This window comes from Littorina saxatilis, linkage group LG11 (genome assembly GCF_037325665.1).
Source record: "Littorina saxatilis isolate snail1 linkage group LG11, US_GU_Lsax_2.0, whole genome shotgun sequence".
NCBI classification, from domain to species: Eukaryota; Metazoa; Mollusca; class Gastropoda; order Littorinimorpha; family Littorinidae; genus Littorina; species Littorina saxatilis.
This window is the reverse complement of record NC_090255.1, coordinates 32,551,243-32,573,000: the sequence shown is the minus strand read 5'-3', so window position 1 is coordinate 32,573,000 and position 21,758 is coordinate 32,551,243. Positions and strand designations below refer to the sequence as shown.

General features: G+C 42.3%; 1 protein-coding gene across 1 annotated transcript in view; it reads left to right on the top strand.

The window, feature by feature from the left end:
- Nucleotides 1-2,989: 2,989 nt before the first annotated feature.
- LOC138980590 (calmodulin-regulated spectrin-associated protein 1-like) overlaps nucleotides 2,990-21,758 on the top strand; it is an 86,330-nt gene continuing 67,561 nt past the window's right edge. The window contains exon 1 of the mRNA XM_070353494.1: nucleotides 2,990-3,340. Within this exon, the coding sequence (XP_070209595.1) occupies nucleotides 3,260-3,340 (81 nt within the window). The 5' untranslated portion in view covers nucleotides 2,990-3,259. The remainder of the gene's footprint in view (nucleotides 3,341-21,758) is intronic.

Genomic DNA, 21,758 nt, shown 5'->3' with positions numbered 1-21,758 from the left:
TGCTAGTATTGAGTTGAACGCTTGTGTGTGTGTGTGTGTGTGTGTGTGTGTGTGTGTGTGTGTGTGTGTGTGTTATCACTTCAGTAAATACAGCATGCAAGTTATATGTATTATAATAATTCACTGACTTGTGATTCTACACTATTCAGAAGGCTTGCAATATAGAACACACGGTTGCAATCGTTTAAAAATGGCGAATGAATAACTTTTGATTAAGTTTACAGTTGCCATTTAATTCATGCACAAATACAGATTAAAACAAGAAGAGCAAACGCTCGATCGAGTCACTTTCGCAGTTCTGAATATTATATGAGGCATCAGATGGACAGGAAGAAATTGCTATTCACAACACAATGAGTCACGTTCACATAAAATTTGAGCCCGGTCACTTTTATAGTTTCCGAGAAAAGCCCAACGTTAAGTTGTGTGTTGCCGAACAGAAAAGGCTAGTTATCTCCCTTGTTTTTCTGATAACGTTCGTAAAAGGCTACAGATGTAAATACTTTGATGTAAAGAATAATCCTACAAAGTTTCAATCACATCCGATGAACTTTGTCAAAGATATAAAATGTCTAATTTTTCCTTTGACGCTGACCTGTGACCTTGAAAAAGGTCAAAGGTCAACGAAACCATCGTTAAAGTGTAGAGGTCATTGGAGGTCACGACTAAACAAAATATGAGCCCGATCGCTTTGATAGTTTCCGAGAAAAGTCCAACGTTAAGGTGGTGTCTACGGACGGCCGGACGGACGGCCGGACAGACTAACACTGACCGATTACATAGAGTCACTTTTTCTCAAGTGACTCAAAAACCACCACATTGCTGGGTAGCAAGTGAAGCACACAGCAAATCTTTTTACTGAGAAGATAAGTTTGCAATGTTTATCTGTTTTCGAAACGTGACATGCAATCTAGCTTATATTGATAAATTGTTTTACACATGCACTTGATGAGCAACGTTTCAAACACCGTTTAGAGCATTCTGCATACACTGACAACAAGACTGAATACTGATACACCAAGAAGCACATTGCATGTAGATTATCATAGATTTATGCACACAGAACTTGATTACTGCCATAACTGCAGTGAATGCAATACTGTATGCCCTCCATCAAAACGAAAGGACACCCATGGGACCAGCCAAAAGTGTCCTTACATGCCAGGTGGCCTGTCATGACAGGCATATTTTGGTACATACAGTATAATAAACAAATGGACAACAGAAAGCATCCTTTTAAGGGAGGTGTCCTCTCATCGGAGGGGCCACATAATGTATACGTGGGTACCACTGTACTTGAACATTTATTAATTATTCTCATTATGTATGTGGTCTTGGCGCGAGGGGCGCTGTGGCGGGGTGGTAAGATGTCGGCCTCTTAATCGGAAGGTCGAGGGTTCGAATCCCGGTCGCGGCCGCCTGGTGGGTTAAGTGTGGAGATTTTTCCGATCTCCCAGGTCAACTTATGTGCAGACCTGCTAGTGGCTTATCCCCCTTCGTGTGTACAAGCACAAGACCAAGTGCGCACGGAAAAGATCCTGTAATCCATGTCAGAGTTCGGTGGGTTATAGAAACACGAAAATATCCAGCATGCTTCCTACGAAAGCGGCGTATGGCTGCCTTAATGGCGGGGTAAAAACGGTCATACACGTAAAATTCCACTCGTGCAAAAAAACAAAACACGAGTGTACGTGGGAGTTTCAGCCCACGAACGCAGAAGAAGAAGAAGAGTCTAGGCGCCAGGCTTATCCTTAATTTCATTTTAATATTTTATTTCATTGCAGCCCTGAAAGTAAAAACAATGGTGTACTAGTCTTTGGCTAGTGATTCTGAACATTTACTAGCCAGAGAGCAAACTTTACTAGCCGAACCAACAATTTGTTTCAGCAACTTTACTCGCATTTGGCGTGTAGATGAACATTTCTACTCGCCAGTTACATGTTTCTACTTGCCATGGCGAGTAAAATACTCGCCACTTTCAGGCTCATTGTTTCTTGTTTGAATTTGTCGAAAACATGTATTCTTTGGTCTCCAGTGATTATCAAGGGTCTGTTTCTTGAGAGTATGCGGCTCCATAAAGGTAGGACGTCATCTGGCCTTGTTGGACTACATTTAATACTAGCACTTAATACAATTCTAAAAACTTCTCGCGAAGTAAAAGGTTATCTTTATGATACCAGGCATTTTATTTGCTTTGTTAATAACATTTTCAATGTGACAGAAGTACAAAATCAAAATCAAATTTAAAAAATCAAGAAAAGTGTCCAAAATTGCGAAACCAACTTGTCTTGTTCAATCTCTTAGGGGCTACGATTTTGTAACAAACTAAGGAGTTGCCTCCCCTGTCGCCACTTAGGATAATTCCTTCTTTGACGCATGTAAACGAATGCATTCCGACCATTCGTACAGTTCATTCCGTGACTCCAAATGGATCTAAAATGACTTGTTCTGCTTACAAGTGCAGGTTCTGCAATTTTGGATGCTAAAATGTCTCTGAATTCTGAGCTATGAATTTAACACACTAAAGGTCAAGATTACTAAACTACCCATTCTCATGTACTCAGTGAAAACATAAATCCCAAACCTGTACCAGAGACAAAGAAACTACAATGGGAATCCTTATGTACAGTGTTTGCCAGAGACTGTAGAGTACACAGATGTATACTCTATAGTCTCTTCCTGTACTGCAAGCAGAGACTCTATTGTCTCTGCTGCAAGGTTCCAAGATCTGCTTCGGTGCTTTTTTGTGTGTGCAATATATAATCGGCTTGAATGACTTAAAAATAAAGTCAGTATCCATGAAAATATGACACTTCCATCTTTTCTTCATATTAAAATGTCGTCTTTCTCACTCGCAAACACACAATACGAGAGCCCACCGCGACTAGATTGAACTACTTGAAGTACTTTTGCTTTCCCAGGTCACCAAGTTGAAACCAAGGACGCATGCGCTCCTTAGTGCGCATGCGTTGGCTGAGCGGAAGTTGAATAGAAATGTCGCCAGCGACGAGAATGAGTCAAAATTAGAAGGAATTCAAGCTGTGTGTAAACATAAGACAGGCATCCGATGCAGGGGTGCGATGCCAATATGGAACATGTGTAAAGGTGGAAGCAGCCTTACTCATGACACGGACGGATTTAATGTGTAGATTCTACGCCACGAAAAGCGGGTGGATGGAACTTATCATATCGGCTGCATAAATTTGTTTATGATTTTTGTTAAAAAACGTCAGTGTGTTCAAAAACCAATTGTTCGAAGATGGCAGATTCATCGTCTGTGGAATTTGAAGACAGTGATGTCATCGAAATTATACCAGTCGAGGAGTATGATTCTCAAAGGGTAAGTACTGATCAAAGCCAAAGGGCGAAGTGGTATAATTTGCAAGATAAGCTTATTCAGTCCATTCTAAAGCATTGCCAAAGCTGAACTCAGAACTTGTAAGTAAACCAACACGTACATTGATTAAATTAAATTTAATGAGCTTTCGATTAGTAATGAGTGAGAATGGTAAGTCGCGTGTCAGGCTATTCACACATGTATTCATAATGTGTGTACTGTTGTTGAGTGTACTGTTTGTTTGTAGTGGTTCATTCATGTTAGTTTTGTTACCCAACTACCAACAACAGATGTTAATGAAATGTTTCATTCTCCAAGCAAAATGACAGTATACTGGATCTGCTTGCGGCATAAATCGTCTCATGCATAAAAACAACATGCTGTGAGTGTGAGTCATTTCTGGAATCAACTGGTCACTTTATCACAATATCGGTTTAGTGACCCTGCAATGGCTGTTTTAATGAGCTGGTCAGATTAGTCGTGGATGTTCCACATGGTTTGTTATATCTGCATATTTAATATTACATGTGATTTAAAAGAGAGGCTGTGCATATAATCTGTTAGTGTTAAATGTAGAAAAGTTGAAAGCTGATGCGATATGCAATTACTTAATTAAACTGCAGAATAAAATGGTACTGATCGAGTCAGTGAGTGTATGCTGCATAAACAGAGGTTATTATAGTGACCTTGTTATATCGGTACATCAGGTTGGGTATGGCTTTGAAAGTGATGCCAACCTTTCAGGTTCATGCGTTAAATTATAAACTAACATTCCAGGTGCAAGTATAACCTTTCCATGCCTTTTGATAATCTTAGCAAGATTACTACAGAATCTCAGATGTTAACATAATTATGCTAGACATGCTGGTCACATCTTGTGATCTTGTATTTAAAGTAATGCATAAGGTCATAAGTCATAACACATACTTGTATACATGTATACATTACATTTTTGTTTCTGATTGTTTTGTCAATTTCGTCAGCTACAAATGAGAACAGTACTAAGTTACTAACTAGTCTCTTGTCTGTTCTTGAAACTTCTGAAATGTCTACCTTTTTGTCAGCAGGCTTTTACAATTACAGCTGCAGACCCTGTGGCTTTTGCTACAGGTAAAAATAGTGATCATGTTGGAAAAAAAGGACTGTTTTTCTCGTGTCTGTGCAACATTTGGTATAAATTCATAACCACCTTTGAGGTGTAACCTGTCAGGCAGCTTTTTGAAAAGAACTGCACAACATTATGAAATGAATAGGCGAGGATTCATTCGAAACATTCCACTGAGATGTCTGCATCACTAGATAAAGACGACTAGTTCCTCCTGTTTGTTCAGTTTTTGAAACAGGCCATCCTTCTTTTTGTAGCGGTGACTCTCACTCACCGTCTTTCACTGTGTCAACTTTTGAGTACACACTGGTTTGCAGTTCTGTGATGTGTGTGCATAAATTGCAGTGTCTTCTTGCATACAAACTCTGCCTCCGGCCAAAATAAATTTTGTTTCCTGTGTTGTCACTCAAAACCAAGAAAAAGGGGAGCAGGGTTACCGGTTAGCCATGGGAGTGGAGGTGGGGAGGATATGGGTGAAGGTAGGTGCATAAGGAGAGGGGCTGTGGAATTAACAATCGTGCAGGAAAAGCATGAGTGATTCCCCTTATGTTGGTTGCGTGACTGCTTACTTAGATCTCTCGTTTCATTTTCATTTTTGATCATTTTGATTATTTCCTAGAACCCAAGGTTTACACACAAAAATCCACAGCTTTGAAAGACTAAGAAAAACAACCCACTAAAGCCACGCCTGGTGTGCAAACTATAAACAGCTCAGAGGTCACAGATAAAAAGTTTTCAGCTGGTCCAAGTTGTTCATCTTGCAAAGAATTTGGATACTCTTTCTTGTTCCTGGGCATTGGTCTGTTTTGGCAGATCAGAGAAGATTAGGGGTCCCGAGTGAAATTTTAGTGTCATGAGAGTCTGCAAGCTTTTCAATTTCATGTTGTGCTAGCTATCTCAAAGTCAAAGTATAACGAATGAGTAAGACATTGTCTTTATTAAATCATAATTGTCAGTATTATAGAATGTCATAAGACATATTTCATTCCAGTTCTGTGTTTGACCAGCAATTATAATGATACAGCATAGGAAGAAAGGCTCTGCAGTGGAGTATTTGGCCAGCATACAAATCATTCCAAGACACATTTGCTTTAGTTGTAAGCATAACAAATATTATTAACCATCCATTGGCCATTATAATACTTAGGTTACCAAATACTGTGTATTCTGTTACATGTACACGTTATCATTTAAGCGGCAGTTTGATAATATATAATTATAATAGGCTGTCTGTGAAGGGATACTTTTTCTCTCTCCTTTTCTCTGGTAAGAGATTTTAACAAATCTCGGAAGAGAGTCTCTGCTGACTTTCAATTGTTTCTTTCACAATTTTTGATGTTATATATATATAATTTTATAATATATATATATCATATATAATATATATATATTATATTTATATATTAATGCTATCACCAGTGCTGGACTGATTGTGTAACCTCTGCGAACGCCAAGAAGAAGAAGAAGAAGATATATTAATGCTTGCAATATAAATTTACGCGCATACTCCCACACATGTATTCTCCCTAGATCTGTCTCTCTCCATTTCCGTAAAATACATTGAAAACTTCAGCTTAAAGTTAAAGCAAAGGTAGTCATGTCTGAGGGAATAAGAATCGTCTTTTCATAGCAGTCATGCATAAGTTAGAGGGAGAGTGCTAGAGAAAAAGAGTGTCTCAAAAAACAGTTGACAATGACACTTAACAGTCAGTGTGTTTGTTGTTCGTTGTCTGCTTATGCGCATAGAGATCTACTAGGTTAAAGTAGCTGTTCTAACCAGTTTATGGCTGGCATGTTTAATTATTTATACATGTACAAGTACCAGTTTGGAGTGAATGAATGTCAACTGGGCTGACAGGTTTAGAGTTAGATGCAGTGTGTTTCCTACAAATGACTTATCATGTGTGACTCAGGACTGACAAGTGACATTCCATCTCCCTGTCCTTGTCGGTCAGTTTGCTTGTTTTTCCCCTGCTGCACTCTCATAGTTGTATATGTATTATGTCTATCTCTCTGTCTGTCTCCCCCCCCCCCCCCCCCTTGCTCTTTCTCTCTCTCTCTCTCTCTCTCTCTCTCTCTCTCTCTCTCTCTCTCTCTCTCTCTCTCTCTCTAATAGTAATAGCTAAGTTTTTGCTTAGTGCTTGGGTTCTTGGTGTTATACATGTCTCAGTTAAATGTATGTTTTGTATGCTTGTTGATTTGTGCTAGTTTATTCTATAATGAATTTGTAAAGCGCCTGGAGCCAGCCAATTGATGGGACTCGCGCTATAGAAAAGTTATTTATTATTATTATTATTATTATTATTATTATTATTATTGAGTCACTTGAGAAAAAGTGACTATGTAATCTGTCAGTGTCAGTGTTAGTCCGTCCGGCCGGCCGTCCGTAGACACCACCTTAACGTTGGACTTTTCTCGGAAACTATCAAAGCGATCGGGCTCATATTTTGTTTAGTCGTGACCTCCAATGACCTCTACACTTTAACGATGGTTTCGTTGACCTTTGACCTTTTTCAAGGTCACAGGTCAGCGTCAAAGGAAAAATTAGACATTTTATATCTTTGACAAAGTTCATCGGATGTGATTGAAACTTTGTAGGATTATTCTTTACATCAAAGTATTTACATCTGTAGCCTTTTACGAACGTTATCAGAAAAACAAGGGAGATAACTAGCCTTTTCTGTTCGGCAACACACAACTTAACGTTGGGCTTTTCTCGGAAACTATAAAAGTGACCGGGCTCAAATTTTATGTGAACGTGACTCATTGTGTTGTGAATAGCAATTTCTTCCTGTCCATCTGATGCCTCATATAATATTCAGAACTGCGAAAGTGACTCGATCGAGCGTTTGCTCTTCTTGTTATTATTATTATTATTATTATTATTATTAATAAATTATATGTCTGTCTCTCTATCTGTCCCTCCTCTCTCTCTCTCTCTCTCTCTCTCTCTCTCTCTCTCTCTCTCTCTCTCTCTCTCTCTCTCTCTCTCTCTCTCTCTCTCTCTCTCTCTCTCTCTCTCTCTCTAAGTCCTTACATTTTATACATTCATCCATTACGACCGAAGGAGGAAATGCAGGGATTGTTGTGAAATTGGAGACCTGATTGGAAAAGAACGGGTCCGACCCTGCTGTGCTATAACCTGAAGCAGAATTGATATTGCCTTATTTTTATCACGTCCCCCCCCCCCCCCCCCCCCCCCCCCCCCCCCTTCACGGCTGCGTGGCGCTGAAAAAGTTAAGTCGAGCCTAGAAACTGCTTGTATCAGATCGGCACCTGACTTCTGACAGAAAGAGACCGCGGTAAGCAAGGTAAGCTTACTTTACTGGGGGGGGGGGGGGGGGGGGGGGGGGGGGGGGGGGGGGGGGGGGGGGGGGGGGGTAGGGGTGGGGGGGGGGGGGGTAGGGTTGGGATTGATGAGGTGGGAGTATCGAGAATGGAAGATGAAGGAAAGAAGGAGCTACCTTTGAAACGTGGTATCAAAATAGATTATTACGGTAATGGGTTTGAAAGTTGATTGGATGTCCCCGCTTCAGTTACCGCAACGCCCCCCCCCCCCCCCCCCCATCCCGCCCCCCCCCCTACTCCCACCTTTCTCCTTTTTACATTTAGTCAAGTTTTGACTAAATGTTTTAACATAGAGGGGGAATCGAGACGAGGGTCGTGGTGTGTGTGTGTCTGTCTGTGCGTGTGTGTGTGTAGAGCGATTCAGAGTAAACTACTGGACCGATCTTTATGAAATTTTACATGAGAGTTCCTGAGTATGATATCCCAAGACGTGTTTTTTCATTTTTTGGATAAATGTCTTTGATGACGTCATATCAGGCTTTTTGTAAAAGTTGAGGCGGCACTGTCACACCCTCATTTTTCAATAAAATTGATTGAAATTTTGGCCAAGCAATCTTCAACGAAGGCCGGACTTTGGTATTGCATTTCAGCTTGGAAGCTTAACAAATAATTAATGGCTTTGGTCATTAAAAATCTGAAAATTGTAATTAAAATTATGTTTTTATAAAACGATCTAAAATTACGTTTGTCTTATTCTTCATCATTTTCTGATTCCAAAAATATATAAATATGTTATATTCGGATTAAAAACAAGCTCTGAAAATTAAAAATATAAAAAATTATGATTAAAATTAAATTTCCGAAATCGATTTAAAAACAATTTCATCTTATTCCTTGTCGGTTCCTAGATATGATATGTTTGGATTAAAAACACGCTCAGAAAGTTAAAACGAACAGATGTACAGAAAAGCGTGCTTACTGCTATGCAGCACAGCTCAACCACTACCGCGCTAAACAGGCTCGTCAATTTCACTGCCATTTGCACAAACGGCGGACTACGGTCATTGTGAAAAAATGCAGTGCGTTCAGTTTCATTCTGTGAGTTCCACAGCTTGACTAAATGTAGTAATTTCGCCTTACGCGACTTGTTTTTCTTTCTCAGATGTATTTCGACTAAGACTTTTTATTAAAAATGTTTAAACTTTTCAGACGCGATCTCTGTGGTTCTACTTCTAGCAGACGTGCGTCATACATATGTGGGTTTTTCCCCTGTGCATGTTGTATTATACAGGCTATATAATGTTTAGGACTGTGTATGCTACAACATGCTGTCAACTTTAGAAAGTCAGCCACAACTGTGGTTGAAACGAATATAGAAGTATGTAACAGACTGTGGAGTTTATTTTTGCTGTACAGTAACCCCCCCCCCCCCCCCACTGATGTAATACCCCTGCTTTAAGACTACCCCCTCCTCCTTCCTCCCTCCTCTTCCTCCTCCTCCCGCCGCCCCACCCAGCCGTTTAAGACCCTAGATTTCAAGATTTTCTATAAGTAACATCTGTAAATGTACATCTATCTAAAGGCTCCCTCTCTGTTAAGACGTTCAAGATGTCTTACAATTAGGGGGGAGGGAGGGGGGGTCGATTATATTTTCCTGCACCATCTGGAACAAGAACGACATCTCTTTACTTCTTTGTCTCTCGTAGAAAAAAAGAAAAGAAAAATAAAGAATGGTGTTTGCCGCGTCAAAACGGGAGGGTGGAGCTCTGTCCTAAGAGAATGAGCAACATACTTGCTGTTTTGAAGTCCGACTGAAAAGGGTTGGAAGGCTGCGACTTGGGAGAAGGGGGCTGGCGAAGGGCTGGTTAAATCGCCAGATGTTTTATTCGCTTACCTGAGAGAGAGAGAGAGAGAGAGAGAGGGGGGGGTGGGGTGGGAGCCATGACAGCAAAAAAGGAGAGAAAGTCAGAGAGAGAGAGAAAGAGGGGGGGGGGGGCGGGAGAGCGGGAAGGTGGGGGGGGGGGGGGTGCGGATGAGAGGGGTCGAGGGAGTAAAAGAGCGAACGAGAAAACGGAGAGAGACAGAGAGAGAGGCGGGTGGGAGCCATGAAAGAAAAAAGGAGATAGTCAGAGAGAGAGAGGGGGGGAGAGAGAGAGAGGGATGGTGGGGGTGGGGTGCGGATGAGGGGTCAAGGGAGAAAAAGAGCGAACGTGAAAATGGAGAGAGAGAGAGAAGAGGGAGAGAGGCGGTTGGGAGCCATGAAAGAAAAAAGGAGAGATAGTCACAGAGAGAGAGAGGGGGGAGAGAGAGAGAGAGAGAGAGAGAGAGAGACTGGGGCCGAAGGACAGATGATGGAACTGCAAAGCAGAGGGGCGAGGCTTTTAGGGCAGCACAGAAAAAAATGAATACCTGAGCATCCTTGGAGAAACGCCGGTATCGGAAGAAAAAAGAAAACCAGAAGCTAGAGGGGTGTGAAGGAGGTCGTGGGAAAACGCAGACAAAGAAAGCCCAGCGCACCGCATGGAGGGGGGGATGAGTAATCGGACAAGATAGGTATTACACGTAAGGCAAGGTAAGGTCTGCTACCCAGGCCTCCTACACTTTCTGCAAAAATCTTGTGCTAGCAGCACCAGCTGTCCGTTGGGGAGAGGAGGAGGAAGCGATACCCGTTTTCTCAACTTTTCTGGCTCCTGTTCCACCGTCTCGCTTCACGGTTTGAAGACGATGATGGTGATATGGTAGCTGTGTGGACTTGGTGGACGTCAGTTTTAGTAATCTTCACTAATCGCACAGTTTGACCGGTAATCGTTTGACCAGCTGTCTGTTAGTGTTGGAAGAGAGAAGTGAAACGATACCGTGGTTTCTGAACTTTTTGGGGCTTCCGTTTCACCTCGCTTCGGTCACGGTTTGAGGACGATGACGACGTTAGATGCGTCTGTGAAGAGTTTTTGGAAGACGATTTTCTTTTGGTGAACGTACAGTTTGACTATAATTTTTCGTGTGGAGTTTGTGGAAGACACTTTTCATTTTGGTGATGTACAATTTGACTATTCTGTGTCGTGTGGAGTTTGTTAAAGACAGTTTGACTTTAGTGAACCCTGGTACAGTTTGACCATTTCGGTTGTCTGTGGTGCGTCTTTCTGCAGTCACAGGATATATTTTGCATGTGGAGTATGCTTCAGTCAGTGCTCAGCCACAGTTTCTCGTGAAAACGTGGGGTGACCATCCGATTCTCTTGCGCGGCTGTTTGATGCTGTGTTATGGTGGATGTATTCATCTTTTTTGTGTGTTTTGTGAGCCTTTGCCATACGGAGACTTACTAGTGACAGCCTTGGGGAACACATCGATTTTGGTTTCAGAAACGGATTAACAGCGGTGTGTGACTACGTGGGTTTGTTTTTGCCCCAGCTGGGCGTGTTATAATGCTCTCAAGTCTGAAGGACGGATGTGTTGCTGTTCATTCAACGTGTGATGCTAGTTCTATTTTGAGAAATTTGTTCTGAATTCATTTGTTCCTGGCTCGGAGAGTGAATCGTGATTTCTTTCTTCCGAACGTTTGAGGCCTGCCTCTACATAAAGACAGAAACACAGATTAAGGCTTTGGGTATCCTGCTTACTTCAAGAATCCTTCCGTGTTCAAGGTGAGCTCATAATGATAGCAAAGGAACATTCACACGTTACTACACGTGCAGCCATCCGACCCACTTGCCCTAACCAGTGCTACGACAGTGGTGGGAACACCTCATTCTGAGTGGCTCAACAGTGCGGTCTTGGCTAGATGTTTTAGCCTGCACCGCAGACGTCCATGTGTTGTTAAACAGACCTTGACAACGAATGTAGGTCAGCAGTGAGTCATACAGCACGTGATGGCCGTGCGCGTGCAGAAAACTGTGCGCTTTTGCTTCTCACCTATGCTGAAGAGCTGCGAGAGCTTGGAGAGCTCCAGCAGTGGCGAGTCGCTGGCTAGTCTTGACCAGCTGGACCTTGATGGGGAAGACGATTGGATAAGAGGAGGTGTCCGCGATTCCGAAGACGACGTCTGCGATTTGCTGTCTTCCCTGGAAGACTTGTCCGTGAGTAAGGTTTGATGATTCAGGAGATCGAGAGAGCATGCAGGCTTGCATGGGCAGTGTGGGTTTGTCTCAGCTGTCAGAAAAAATACATCGCGCTGTGTCCCCCCATTTTCAGTATTTCTGTCTGTCTGTCTGTGTCCCTCTCTCTGTTTCTTCATCCTCCCGAGTTTGTGTGTAAGTGGGCATGTGTGTGCGTGTGGGGGGGGGGGGGGGCGTGGGCGTAACGCGTAGCTTATCTATTCATGTAACGTCTTCAAAGTCAAGTTATCTGTGTTCTGAAGCCAACTCAATACAAGCTGTATGATCACAGCCCTCCCATCTCAATCAGACAGTTGAGTGGTGTGCCAAGACTTCATCTTCTTCTTCTTCTTCTTCTTTGGAGATTTTGTATTAAAACCAGCATTGAATATTACACTTGAATAAGAAAGTCTGCGCTGAACGGAACCGCTGCAACCCCCCCTCCCACCCACCCCGCACACACGGATACGCATGCCCGAACGTTTATCATAATAGTCATCAAGCCATCACCTTTTACAACACGGAGAATCGTGAGAGATATAAATTCTGTCGCTTGAGGTTGAATAAAAACACTGGGCAGAGGCGGGGGAGTGCTTAAGGACACATAATTATTTGGAAATAAAAAAAGAAATAAATCAGAAAACGACAGAAAAAAAAGCGCTAGAGGAAAAACAGTCACCTTCGGAGCCGTCCAGGTGCTAACTCAATTCATTACAGCCACCCCCCCAAAAAATTTTTTTTAAATAATGAAGAAAAAAACCCTCCTCAAATACCCCCGGTCCTGTTACTCAAACACGATGTTCTAAATAAACATGCATGCGAAATGTTACAGAAGTTGGCCTCTCCTGTGCAGACGTTTGCGCCACAGGCACATTACGCCGTCACTGGGTCAGGACGAAGAAAGGAAGATTGTGGGTTCCTTCCTATAATTTGTAAAACTTCAGTAAATCTGTCACTGTTTGGATACATGTTTTCACGTCAGATTTTATCACGGCTGCGTTCTTTCTTTTGGTTAGTTGTATATTTTTTGGTAGGACTGTGAGTCTTTCAGTCGAGTAGATCCGTGGAGCAATAAAGAAAACACAACCAACAAGCCTTGAGCTTAGTAGTTAAGCGAGTATATATAGAGAGAGCTGCCACACACGGAAGACACCCCCCCTACCACACACACAATCACTGAAACCAGTGTCATGGGCCTGCGCTTTGCCCGGCTTAGAAAGGGGCAGAAAGGGTAAGGGGTTTAAAGAGGCTGTCGCCGAGTTACCGGTGATGTGCTAGGTTTGTTCCCCCTAAACAGCCAGGTCCCGGCGGTGTTGTTTCAGACTGTGGCATGTTTGCACCCTTCGCCAAGGCGAAAAGGCGAGCGAATTGCGCACAGAAATGTTTCAGAGGCCTTTTTTTATATTTAGTCAAGTTTTGACTAAATATTTTAACATCGAGGGGGAATCGAAACGAGGGTCGTGGTGTATGTGTGTGTGTATGTGTGTGTGTATGTGTGTGTGTGTGTGTGTGTGTGCGTGTAGAGCGATTCAGACCAAACTACTGGACCGATCTTTATGAAATTTGACATGAGAGTTCCTGGGATTGATATCCCCATACGTTTTTTTCATTTTTTTGATAAATGTCTTTGATGACGTCATATCCGGCTTTTCGTGAAAGTTGAGGCGGCACTGTCACGCCCTCATTTTTCAACCAAATTGGTTGAAATTTTGGTCAAGTAATCTTCGACGAAGCCCGGGGTTCGGTATTGCATTTCAGCTTGGTGGCTTAAAAATTAATTAATGACTTTGGTCATTAAAAATCTGAAAATTGTAAAAAAAAATAAACATTTATAAAACGATCCAAATTTACGTTTATCTTATTCTCCATCATTTGCTGATTCCAAAAACATATAAATATGTTATATTCGGATTAAAAACAAGCTCTGAAAATTAAATATATAAAAATTATTATCAAAATTAAATTGTCCAAATCAATTTAAAAACACTTTCATCTTATTCCTTGTCGGTTCCTGATTCCAAAAACATATAGATATGATATGTTTGGATTAAAAACACGCTCAGAAAGTTAAAACAAAGAGAGGTACAGAAAAGCGTGCTATCCTTCTTAGCGCAACTACTACCCCGCTCTTCTTGTCAATTTCACTGCCTTTGCCGTGAGCGGTGGACTGACGATGCTACGAGTATACGGTCTTGCTGAAAAATGGCAGCTACTTGACTAAATATTGTATTTTCGCCTTACGCGACTTGTTTTAGTGTTAAAACTTTAAAGCCGCTTGGCACAGGTACTCAAATTCATTGCTGTATACTGCATGTGTTTTAACCTCACCTGTGGTGAATAGTCCTGATCCACTCTTCTGTGCTGGCGAACAAAATGAGAAAAGAAGTTAACTGACTCCATTCAGGCGCCTGTTGAAAACATGAGGCCCATGCAGAAACTTAATTGGGTTCATTTGCTTGTTTAGCAGTGAAAAGGGAGAAACTAGGGGTTGGGGAGAAACTGGGGGTTGGGTAAAAGTAGGGGTTGGGGGTGGTTGATGAGAGCGATTTAAACTTGTGATGTTTTGTTTGAAGTCTGTAGTATTTGGGTGCACCTGAAGCACAGAACAAAGCAGACGCAGATAACCGAAAATGTGTGACTTGTGTGCGAAAATAAGCTGCTAATTAACAGCTATCGAGGTAGGCTGTTAATTCATTGTCCTTTGATCCGTTCCACACGCAGAGATACACATGCCCGCGCGCACATACAGACACACACACGCACGTTCACACACACAGACACACACTCTCTCTCTCTCTCTCTCTCTCTCTCTCTCTCTCTCTCTCTCTTTCACCAACTCTCTCTCTCTCTCCTCTCTCTCGCTCTCTCTCTCTCTCTCTCTCTCTCGCGCGCGCGCACTGTCTACGCTTCCAGTGTGACACTTGACAAGCTGTTTTCTAGGTTACTCATTGTTTGGACAAGCTACTGTACTAACGAACGAACTGTGCAAGTTGCAGGTTACTCATTGTTTGGACAAGCTACTGTACTAACGAACGAACTGTGCAAGTTGCAGGTTAATCAGTGTTTGACATTATTTCAGTCTGGCCATCGCTGTCTGTCAATAATGTCCCAGGAAAAAATGTCAATGAAAACAAAGAGTTCTGCACAGAGCATTATGTAGTGAAATATTGTTGCATCAATACGACTTTGATGCATGCAGGACGTTGGGTTTTGAAATTTATTTTAGTGTCGTGGCTTGAACCGGATTGGATTACGCCCCCCCCCCCCCCCCCCTCCCCCCCCCCCCCCCCTCTCTCTCTGTCTGTCAGTCTGTCTCTCTCTCTCTCTCATCACCCTGCGTACACACGTTTAATAGTACCGCTGTATGAACACATATATATTTAAATAGATACACCACAACAAAGGTAAGAGTTTACCTTGACATGTTTATACACACCCTTGCCAGTACAAACTGAGTGACTCAAACATCAAACTAGCTTGATGATGTAGAAATGCAGTGCACGCACTACCTACCCCTGAAAGAAAATTCGGCCCTTTAGAGGAAAGGAAGAGGAAGAAAATAAGGTGCAGAATTGCGAAACAAACAGTAACAAGAAAAGACAAACAAATGGTTTACCATTAGACGCAAGGTGCACCTCCCTATACTGGCACAGGAGCGGTTGTATTTGCCTTGAGACCGCAAGCGATTGAACGTGTGGTTTTGAAACCACTGAGCACAAAGGGACACAGAAGTTACATGATGTCGAAGTGGAAACAAATGTGCACCGACGGAAAGGAAAACGAAAGAGCAAACTTAATAACTTCAAAACAAGAATATCTCTGACTAGCTCTTAACTAGAAAATTGTGCCAATATGCAAATTGAGTTTAGGCCAAAAAAAAAATAGGTCTGTTTACGGTAACATAGGCCAAAAAAATAGGGTCGGTAGGTCGGGATTGGTTTTTTTTTTTTTTTTTTTTTTTTTTTTTTCCAAAAAACCATATTTTTACGTTATTTTGCCAAAAAAACCGAGATTTTTTTTTTTTTTTTCCCCAAATGCCAAAAAAAAGTCTAGGGTCGCGCGAAAAAACTAGGGTCGGTCGGGTTACCGTAAACAGACCTATTTTTTTTTTTTGGCCTTAAGAACCAAAATAAACGTGTGTTTTTTTTAGTTGGGTCACACGAGAACTGACACTGCGAAAAGTACTATTTGTTTTTACCAGTTGGAATATTAAGTGTTTGCTACCCAAAGAAAAGCAGGAGCTATACAAGACTGTCAGCGTTTAAAACCACCATTACAGTTTGTGAAGGGGGTAACGTTTGCGGTGTGTGCGTTTCGAAAGGTGTTTGAGAGGACTGAAGGGAGTGAGCAAACAAGACAACAAGAGCAGAAAAAATGAAAAAGAAGAAAAAACGTTTTGACATTTAGCAGACGGACTACAAGACCGCATATATCCGACTTCATTCTGTGAGGAGAAAGCCTGCAGTTTAAGAGGTGACTACTGCAGTTTCATATGTGTCGTTTTCGTGGCGATTGCAGGCGGCAAGGAATCGGGATAGTTGTACAAGTTATGTACCGATGTAGGAAGAAAACTGTGATAAAGGAGTTGAATGCTGAGATTTCAGTGTGTCATTGTAGTGGCGATAGCAGATGACTCAAGAAATAAGGATATGTCTACATATTCTGGATCAATGCAGTGTGTAAAAACTTGTGGTATACTTAGGAATTCAATACTGCAGTTTCAGTGTGTCATTTCGTGGCGATTGCAGTCGGCAAGAATTATGGATGTATTTCTACAAATTATTGATTAATGTATTGGGAAACCTGTAGTTTTTGAGTAGACAATTTCAGTTTAAGTGTGGCATTGTCGTGGCGGATGCAGGCGACACCGAAAAAAAATCGGTATATTTGGACAAATGGTAGACCGATGCGGTGGAAAACCTGAAGTACAGGAGTTGACTGTTGCAGTCTAATGAGTCATTTTCGTTGTGATTGCAGACATTAAGATATATATATTCATGATAATATGATACTGACTCTGAAGCACATATTCTTAATGAGATGAGGTTTACCAAATATATCTTCCATTCCGAATAAAAATCCCATATGGACAACTTGTGGACGAATGGAATAATCTAATGTGACAGCATCTGTAACACTTGTGAGGGCGATTTCTCTAAATTGTGTTTGTACTCCATTGATACGTAAGTGCCAAAAGTGTGCCATGGACGATTCTGACTGTTAACACTAAAGTAGAAACTCTTCGCAGGGTTAAGTACACAGGAGGAATGTTTTTGAAATGACTCAAAGGCTGGGGTCAAGTTGAATACTTACTCTCGGAAAGATCTGTCAAGTGCATCTTTCTTTTATATATCTATGTGGATTGACTGGAGATTGACAGTTAGGTTTTGGAAGTGTGTGAGGGGGCGTCAGCGATCTTTACATTTATTCAGTTTTGATTTCAACCAGGAACTGGTTCAACGTTTTTGTCATCCGTGAAATCGTAGGGAATCGATTTTGCCTGACACTGACAGACCGTTGCTAGAAATAGTACCAAATATATTCCAATGTCTTTGTTAGTACCTTCCTCAAAAAAACACCTTGAGTGACTTGTTCACAGCCCCCCTTACAACATTTCAGTTCATGCAGACGGTTCCTCCACAACGTATCATTTACTGATTTAGCACCTTCGGTAGAGACTAGCTTCTCGGCTTTCACATACTCTTTTGCGGTTGGAAAGGGGCGAGTGAATTGAATGCAATTATTCTTAGCTCTAGGCTCTGGGTTGGCTGGAGGAGTACAATACAGACAGCTGTAGATTGTAATGGCTGATTCAAAGAACTACATAGACAAGAACCAAATAATAGTGCAAACAAATAAAATAAAATAAATACAAAAGAGGGGGTAAACGAAGATGCCAGGAAATGTGTATACACAATTATTGCACGAACAAATTGATTGCTGTGACATCAGCGGTTGAATGTAAGCAAAGACGCATGGAACTGTATAGAATCTAAAAGAATTATATAAATATGATTATGTAAGAACATGAACATTTTGGGAGAATGTTTCCGCATACACATGTAATGTATTATCACTAGCCAAAAGATTAATTACTGTCACATATTAGAGCATCTCCTGCTGATCGACACTCAGTCTCAGGTTACCGGCAAAAAGAAACGCTCTAATTCTCAGTGATTTTGCCAGACGAAGCACCTACTTTTGGAAAATGCTTTAAGATCGATAGTGACTAACTGCGCACTGCAATAATTATGTGCTGGGCTGTCTAGACGTACGCTGAAGCCGGGTAAGCGAAGACTTCGATTTGCTAGACGGAGAGACAAAAGATGATGCAACGTATTCCCCGGGGCCTAAAACAGATGGTCGCACCATGACAAGATGTTGTGACAAGCCAATGACCCCCTGAAAAAGATGGAGACAGCAATCGTGTTGTGCTGCAAGTAATCATTGGAGCTGTACAGAGCAAACGGCCCCTCATTGTTGACGCATTACACTTGCAAAATAATATGGCTCTGTTAGAAGCGAAGAAAGAAAATGCCCCATGATGAATTTATCGTAGAATAACATTGTTTGTCCCTTACTCCTGCTGTGTCTGAACATTGCAGACCTTGAAATAAGGAGGAGGATTCTTGGGTGGAAGTGAGTTTCTTGAAATACACGCTCTTCAAATGTGACTAACTGAATGATGTACGGATTACGATTAGTTCAGCCATGGTTATTTATTTAAACATATTTTTATTTCGATTTTTATCTGAAAACTACTTAAATTATCTGTTTATTAGGTGTAAATCGAAAGCTGGGACGCTTCGGTTAATACATTGTGTAACAGACTGTATACTACTAAACCTCAGTCGCTCTCCCAAATTTTTAGTGTGGGAAGCTCTTTTGACTTTCATGGAGGGACACCTAGTTTTAATGCAAAACACAAAAACTCGCAGACCCCAGCTTTTTAGAGTTTTAATTGTCAAACATCCGCGTTGCATTATTTTGTAGACTCAAATTTTTAAAGATCCACTTAACAATATTTGGATGCAATGATGACACGGTCTTCATAACTATAATCGTGACGAACGGCCTTCTGAAAAGCCAGGTGACCTGCTTATATTCGTAACCGCTGTCGCGGAACGTTAACTGTCAAAGAGAGTTATTTCTGTATTCTTCCCCTCCTTCTAGGCGGTGAGCTAGCGGTTTGAATAGATCTTGGGGAGTTGTTGTGTGTTGCATTCAATTCTGGCAACCTCGAGTAGTATTAGTCAGCACACCAGCAATATTGGGCTCAACGGAGAGTTCCTGTTACCTGTATGGATGACACACATATAGGTTAAATTACCTATGAATTAGAATGTATACCGCCGCTCGCAGTGAGTTCATTTCGTGACTCGAATTGACTTTGTGTGACGGTGACACATCGTGTTCAAAAGCGGTATTAGTGTGTCAATTTTTTGGATTTTCTGATTCCTTCATTGTGGCCATGATAATTATTTTCTTTCGAGGAATTGGTGATTCTCCATAAAAGGAAATGTCTAACAATGCAGTGATTAGTGTCACTGAGTGTGTTGGCAATGGTGTTGCTTGCAGGAATATAGGTGTTTGGGACACAGAGAACATTGATACTGACTACTGTTACACTCTCTGGTAGAGAGATCGTTCCGTTTGAAAGAAAGACGAGATTTAATGGCGACCGAGTCATGAAGAAATTACACGATCATTCGTTTTGTTCCTGGTGGATGTGTGTCAAGACATCATTATATTATGCTTTCTGTGACAGACAAACTTCAATAGCCACTATCGTGAATCGTGGTACACCAGAAAGAGTGACATTGTTTGGTGAACATTATCCACATTCTCTACAACTCTAAAGTCTTCAACGATAATCACAGAGAACAGGACTTCAGAGCTTCTTGGCCTTGCGAAATAGTATCTGAGACACTGCTTGACGAGGGCTGAAACTCTGATTGTGGAACAGTTCTGAGTGAAGAGTGTTACATTCCTTTGAATCGGCAAGCTTCTGCATTTGCATAGAAAAGTGTTCTCATTGCATTTGTTTCGCTAAACTGTTACTGCAGACGAAGTTTCGTAACAAGCCGAACACGTTCGTCATACTCTTGTCAGGAATTTTCACTGATTCCAAATCTTCTCCCATAAAGATTCCAAACTTTCTGTCATGCACATTCTAGATAATCTCCCATAAACATTCGATTTCGTAATCTTATCACAAGTTTTCGTGAAAAATCCAAACCGTCTCTCTTGAACTTCTTATCCTTCTCCCATGACTTCTCAAGCCTTCTGCCATGAGTATTCCAACCCTTCTCCCAGGAACATTCAGAACCAACTCTCCTATGAACCTTCCAAACCTTCAGCCATGAAGTGATGAACATTAGGAACAAATGTTCCTATGAACCTTCCAAACTTTCAGCCATGCTCATTCTGAACTTTCTTCTTTGAAACTTCCAAGCCTGGTTTCAAGAACCTTCTGAACCTTCTCTTGTGGACGTTCCAACCCCTCTCCCTTAAAGATGGCTACCCCTCACAGCATGATGAAAGACGACCATCAAGACCTATGGAGGAGGAGGCAGAGCTTCTTCAGCGTTATGTCCTGTGACTATGAGACGGATGACTCGCTGGCCAAGAGCGTCAGTGTACTCAACCACACTCTGAATGACTCCGTCTACTCCAGAGACACTGAAGCCGAGGATGATGACGATGATGTGGACAGTCTGGAGCTGGACTCGGTTGTCGGGGTGGAGAGAGATCACTTCTTGTCCGACCAGGAGTCCATTCTCAGTGGTTTGGCTGAGGGCGGTGACCATGCGGGACAACCATGGATTCTCAACGAGAAGGGTCTGTACCATGCTGATCACTCTCACAATTCCATCGTTTCTGGTGGCTGTGGGGGTGTCTTCAAGGCTCATGGTCAAGAGTATAGCTCCGAGGGAGGCAGCCATTCGGGTCAACCTTGGACTCTCAACGAAAGGGGGCCTTCTCAGCTAGATGACTCTCGCTCTATTGTTTCTGTCGACGACAGTGTCTTCAAGGCAGGTGATCTTACGTATAGTGTTAAGAGCGATGACTTGGCGAGCCAACCCTGGAATCTGCACCAGTTTGACGACTCTCGTTCCATCATTTCTGCTGACGGAAGTGCCGTCAAAGTATGTGACCTGACCTACAGCGTTGCGGGCGATGACCAACCCTGGAACCTGAACGAGAAGAATGTATACCAGTTGGATGACACCAGTTCCATGGAGTCTGCTGATGGTGCAGTTGGTGGTGGCCTGGCATACAGTGCCTTCAAGAGCGGCCTGAACTTAACAAACACTTCTTACTTGCCACGGCCAGTGCTGCCTACGAAAGACATTCTGATGTGTAGAGGCTGCGGCTGCCAGTTCTCCTTTCAGCAAGGATTATACTCTGGGTGTTCTTTTACTTCCTTGTGTGCGAGGTGTTCTCTGAATCAGTGCGCTCTTGTCCCGCCTGCTTCAGAGTTCTCAGAATGTACGGACTCCGACCATGGGCTCTCTCCTTCTCTTTTCTCTCCTTGCGGGGACGAGTATTACTTGGCGGACGACGAGTTGGACAGCGCTTCAGGGTGTTATCCAGCGTATCGTCGTCCGTCACTGCACATGGGTGTCAGTCAGGATCAGGGTGCAGTGCAAGATGAGCCGGCTGTGCTGTACTGCCCTGGAAACAAGGAATCAGTACTGGACAAGATCTCAAGACTTCTGAAAGGACCCTCTCCTCAGCCTGTGAGAAAGAGAGAGAATAGCATCCCGTCATTTCATTACGATAAATGGGGATTACGATTTCCTTCGCTAGTTGGTAACAACTCACAGAAGCTCCACACAAAGTCCAACTTCTCACAAACGAAGGAAAATGTCGCTAACAGTCTAACAGCAGACCCCAGTTCTCAGTCGGGCGAAGAGACTCTTGGTCCACGCCA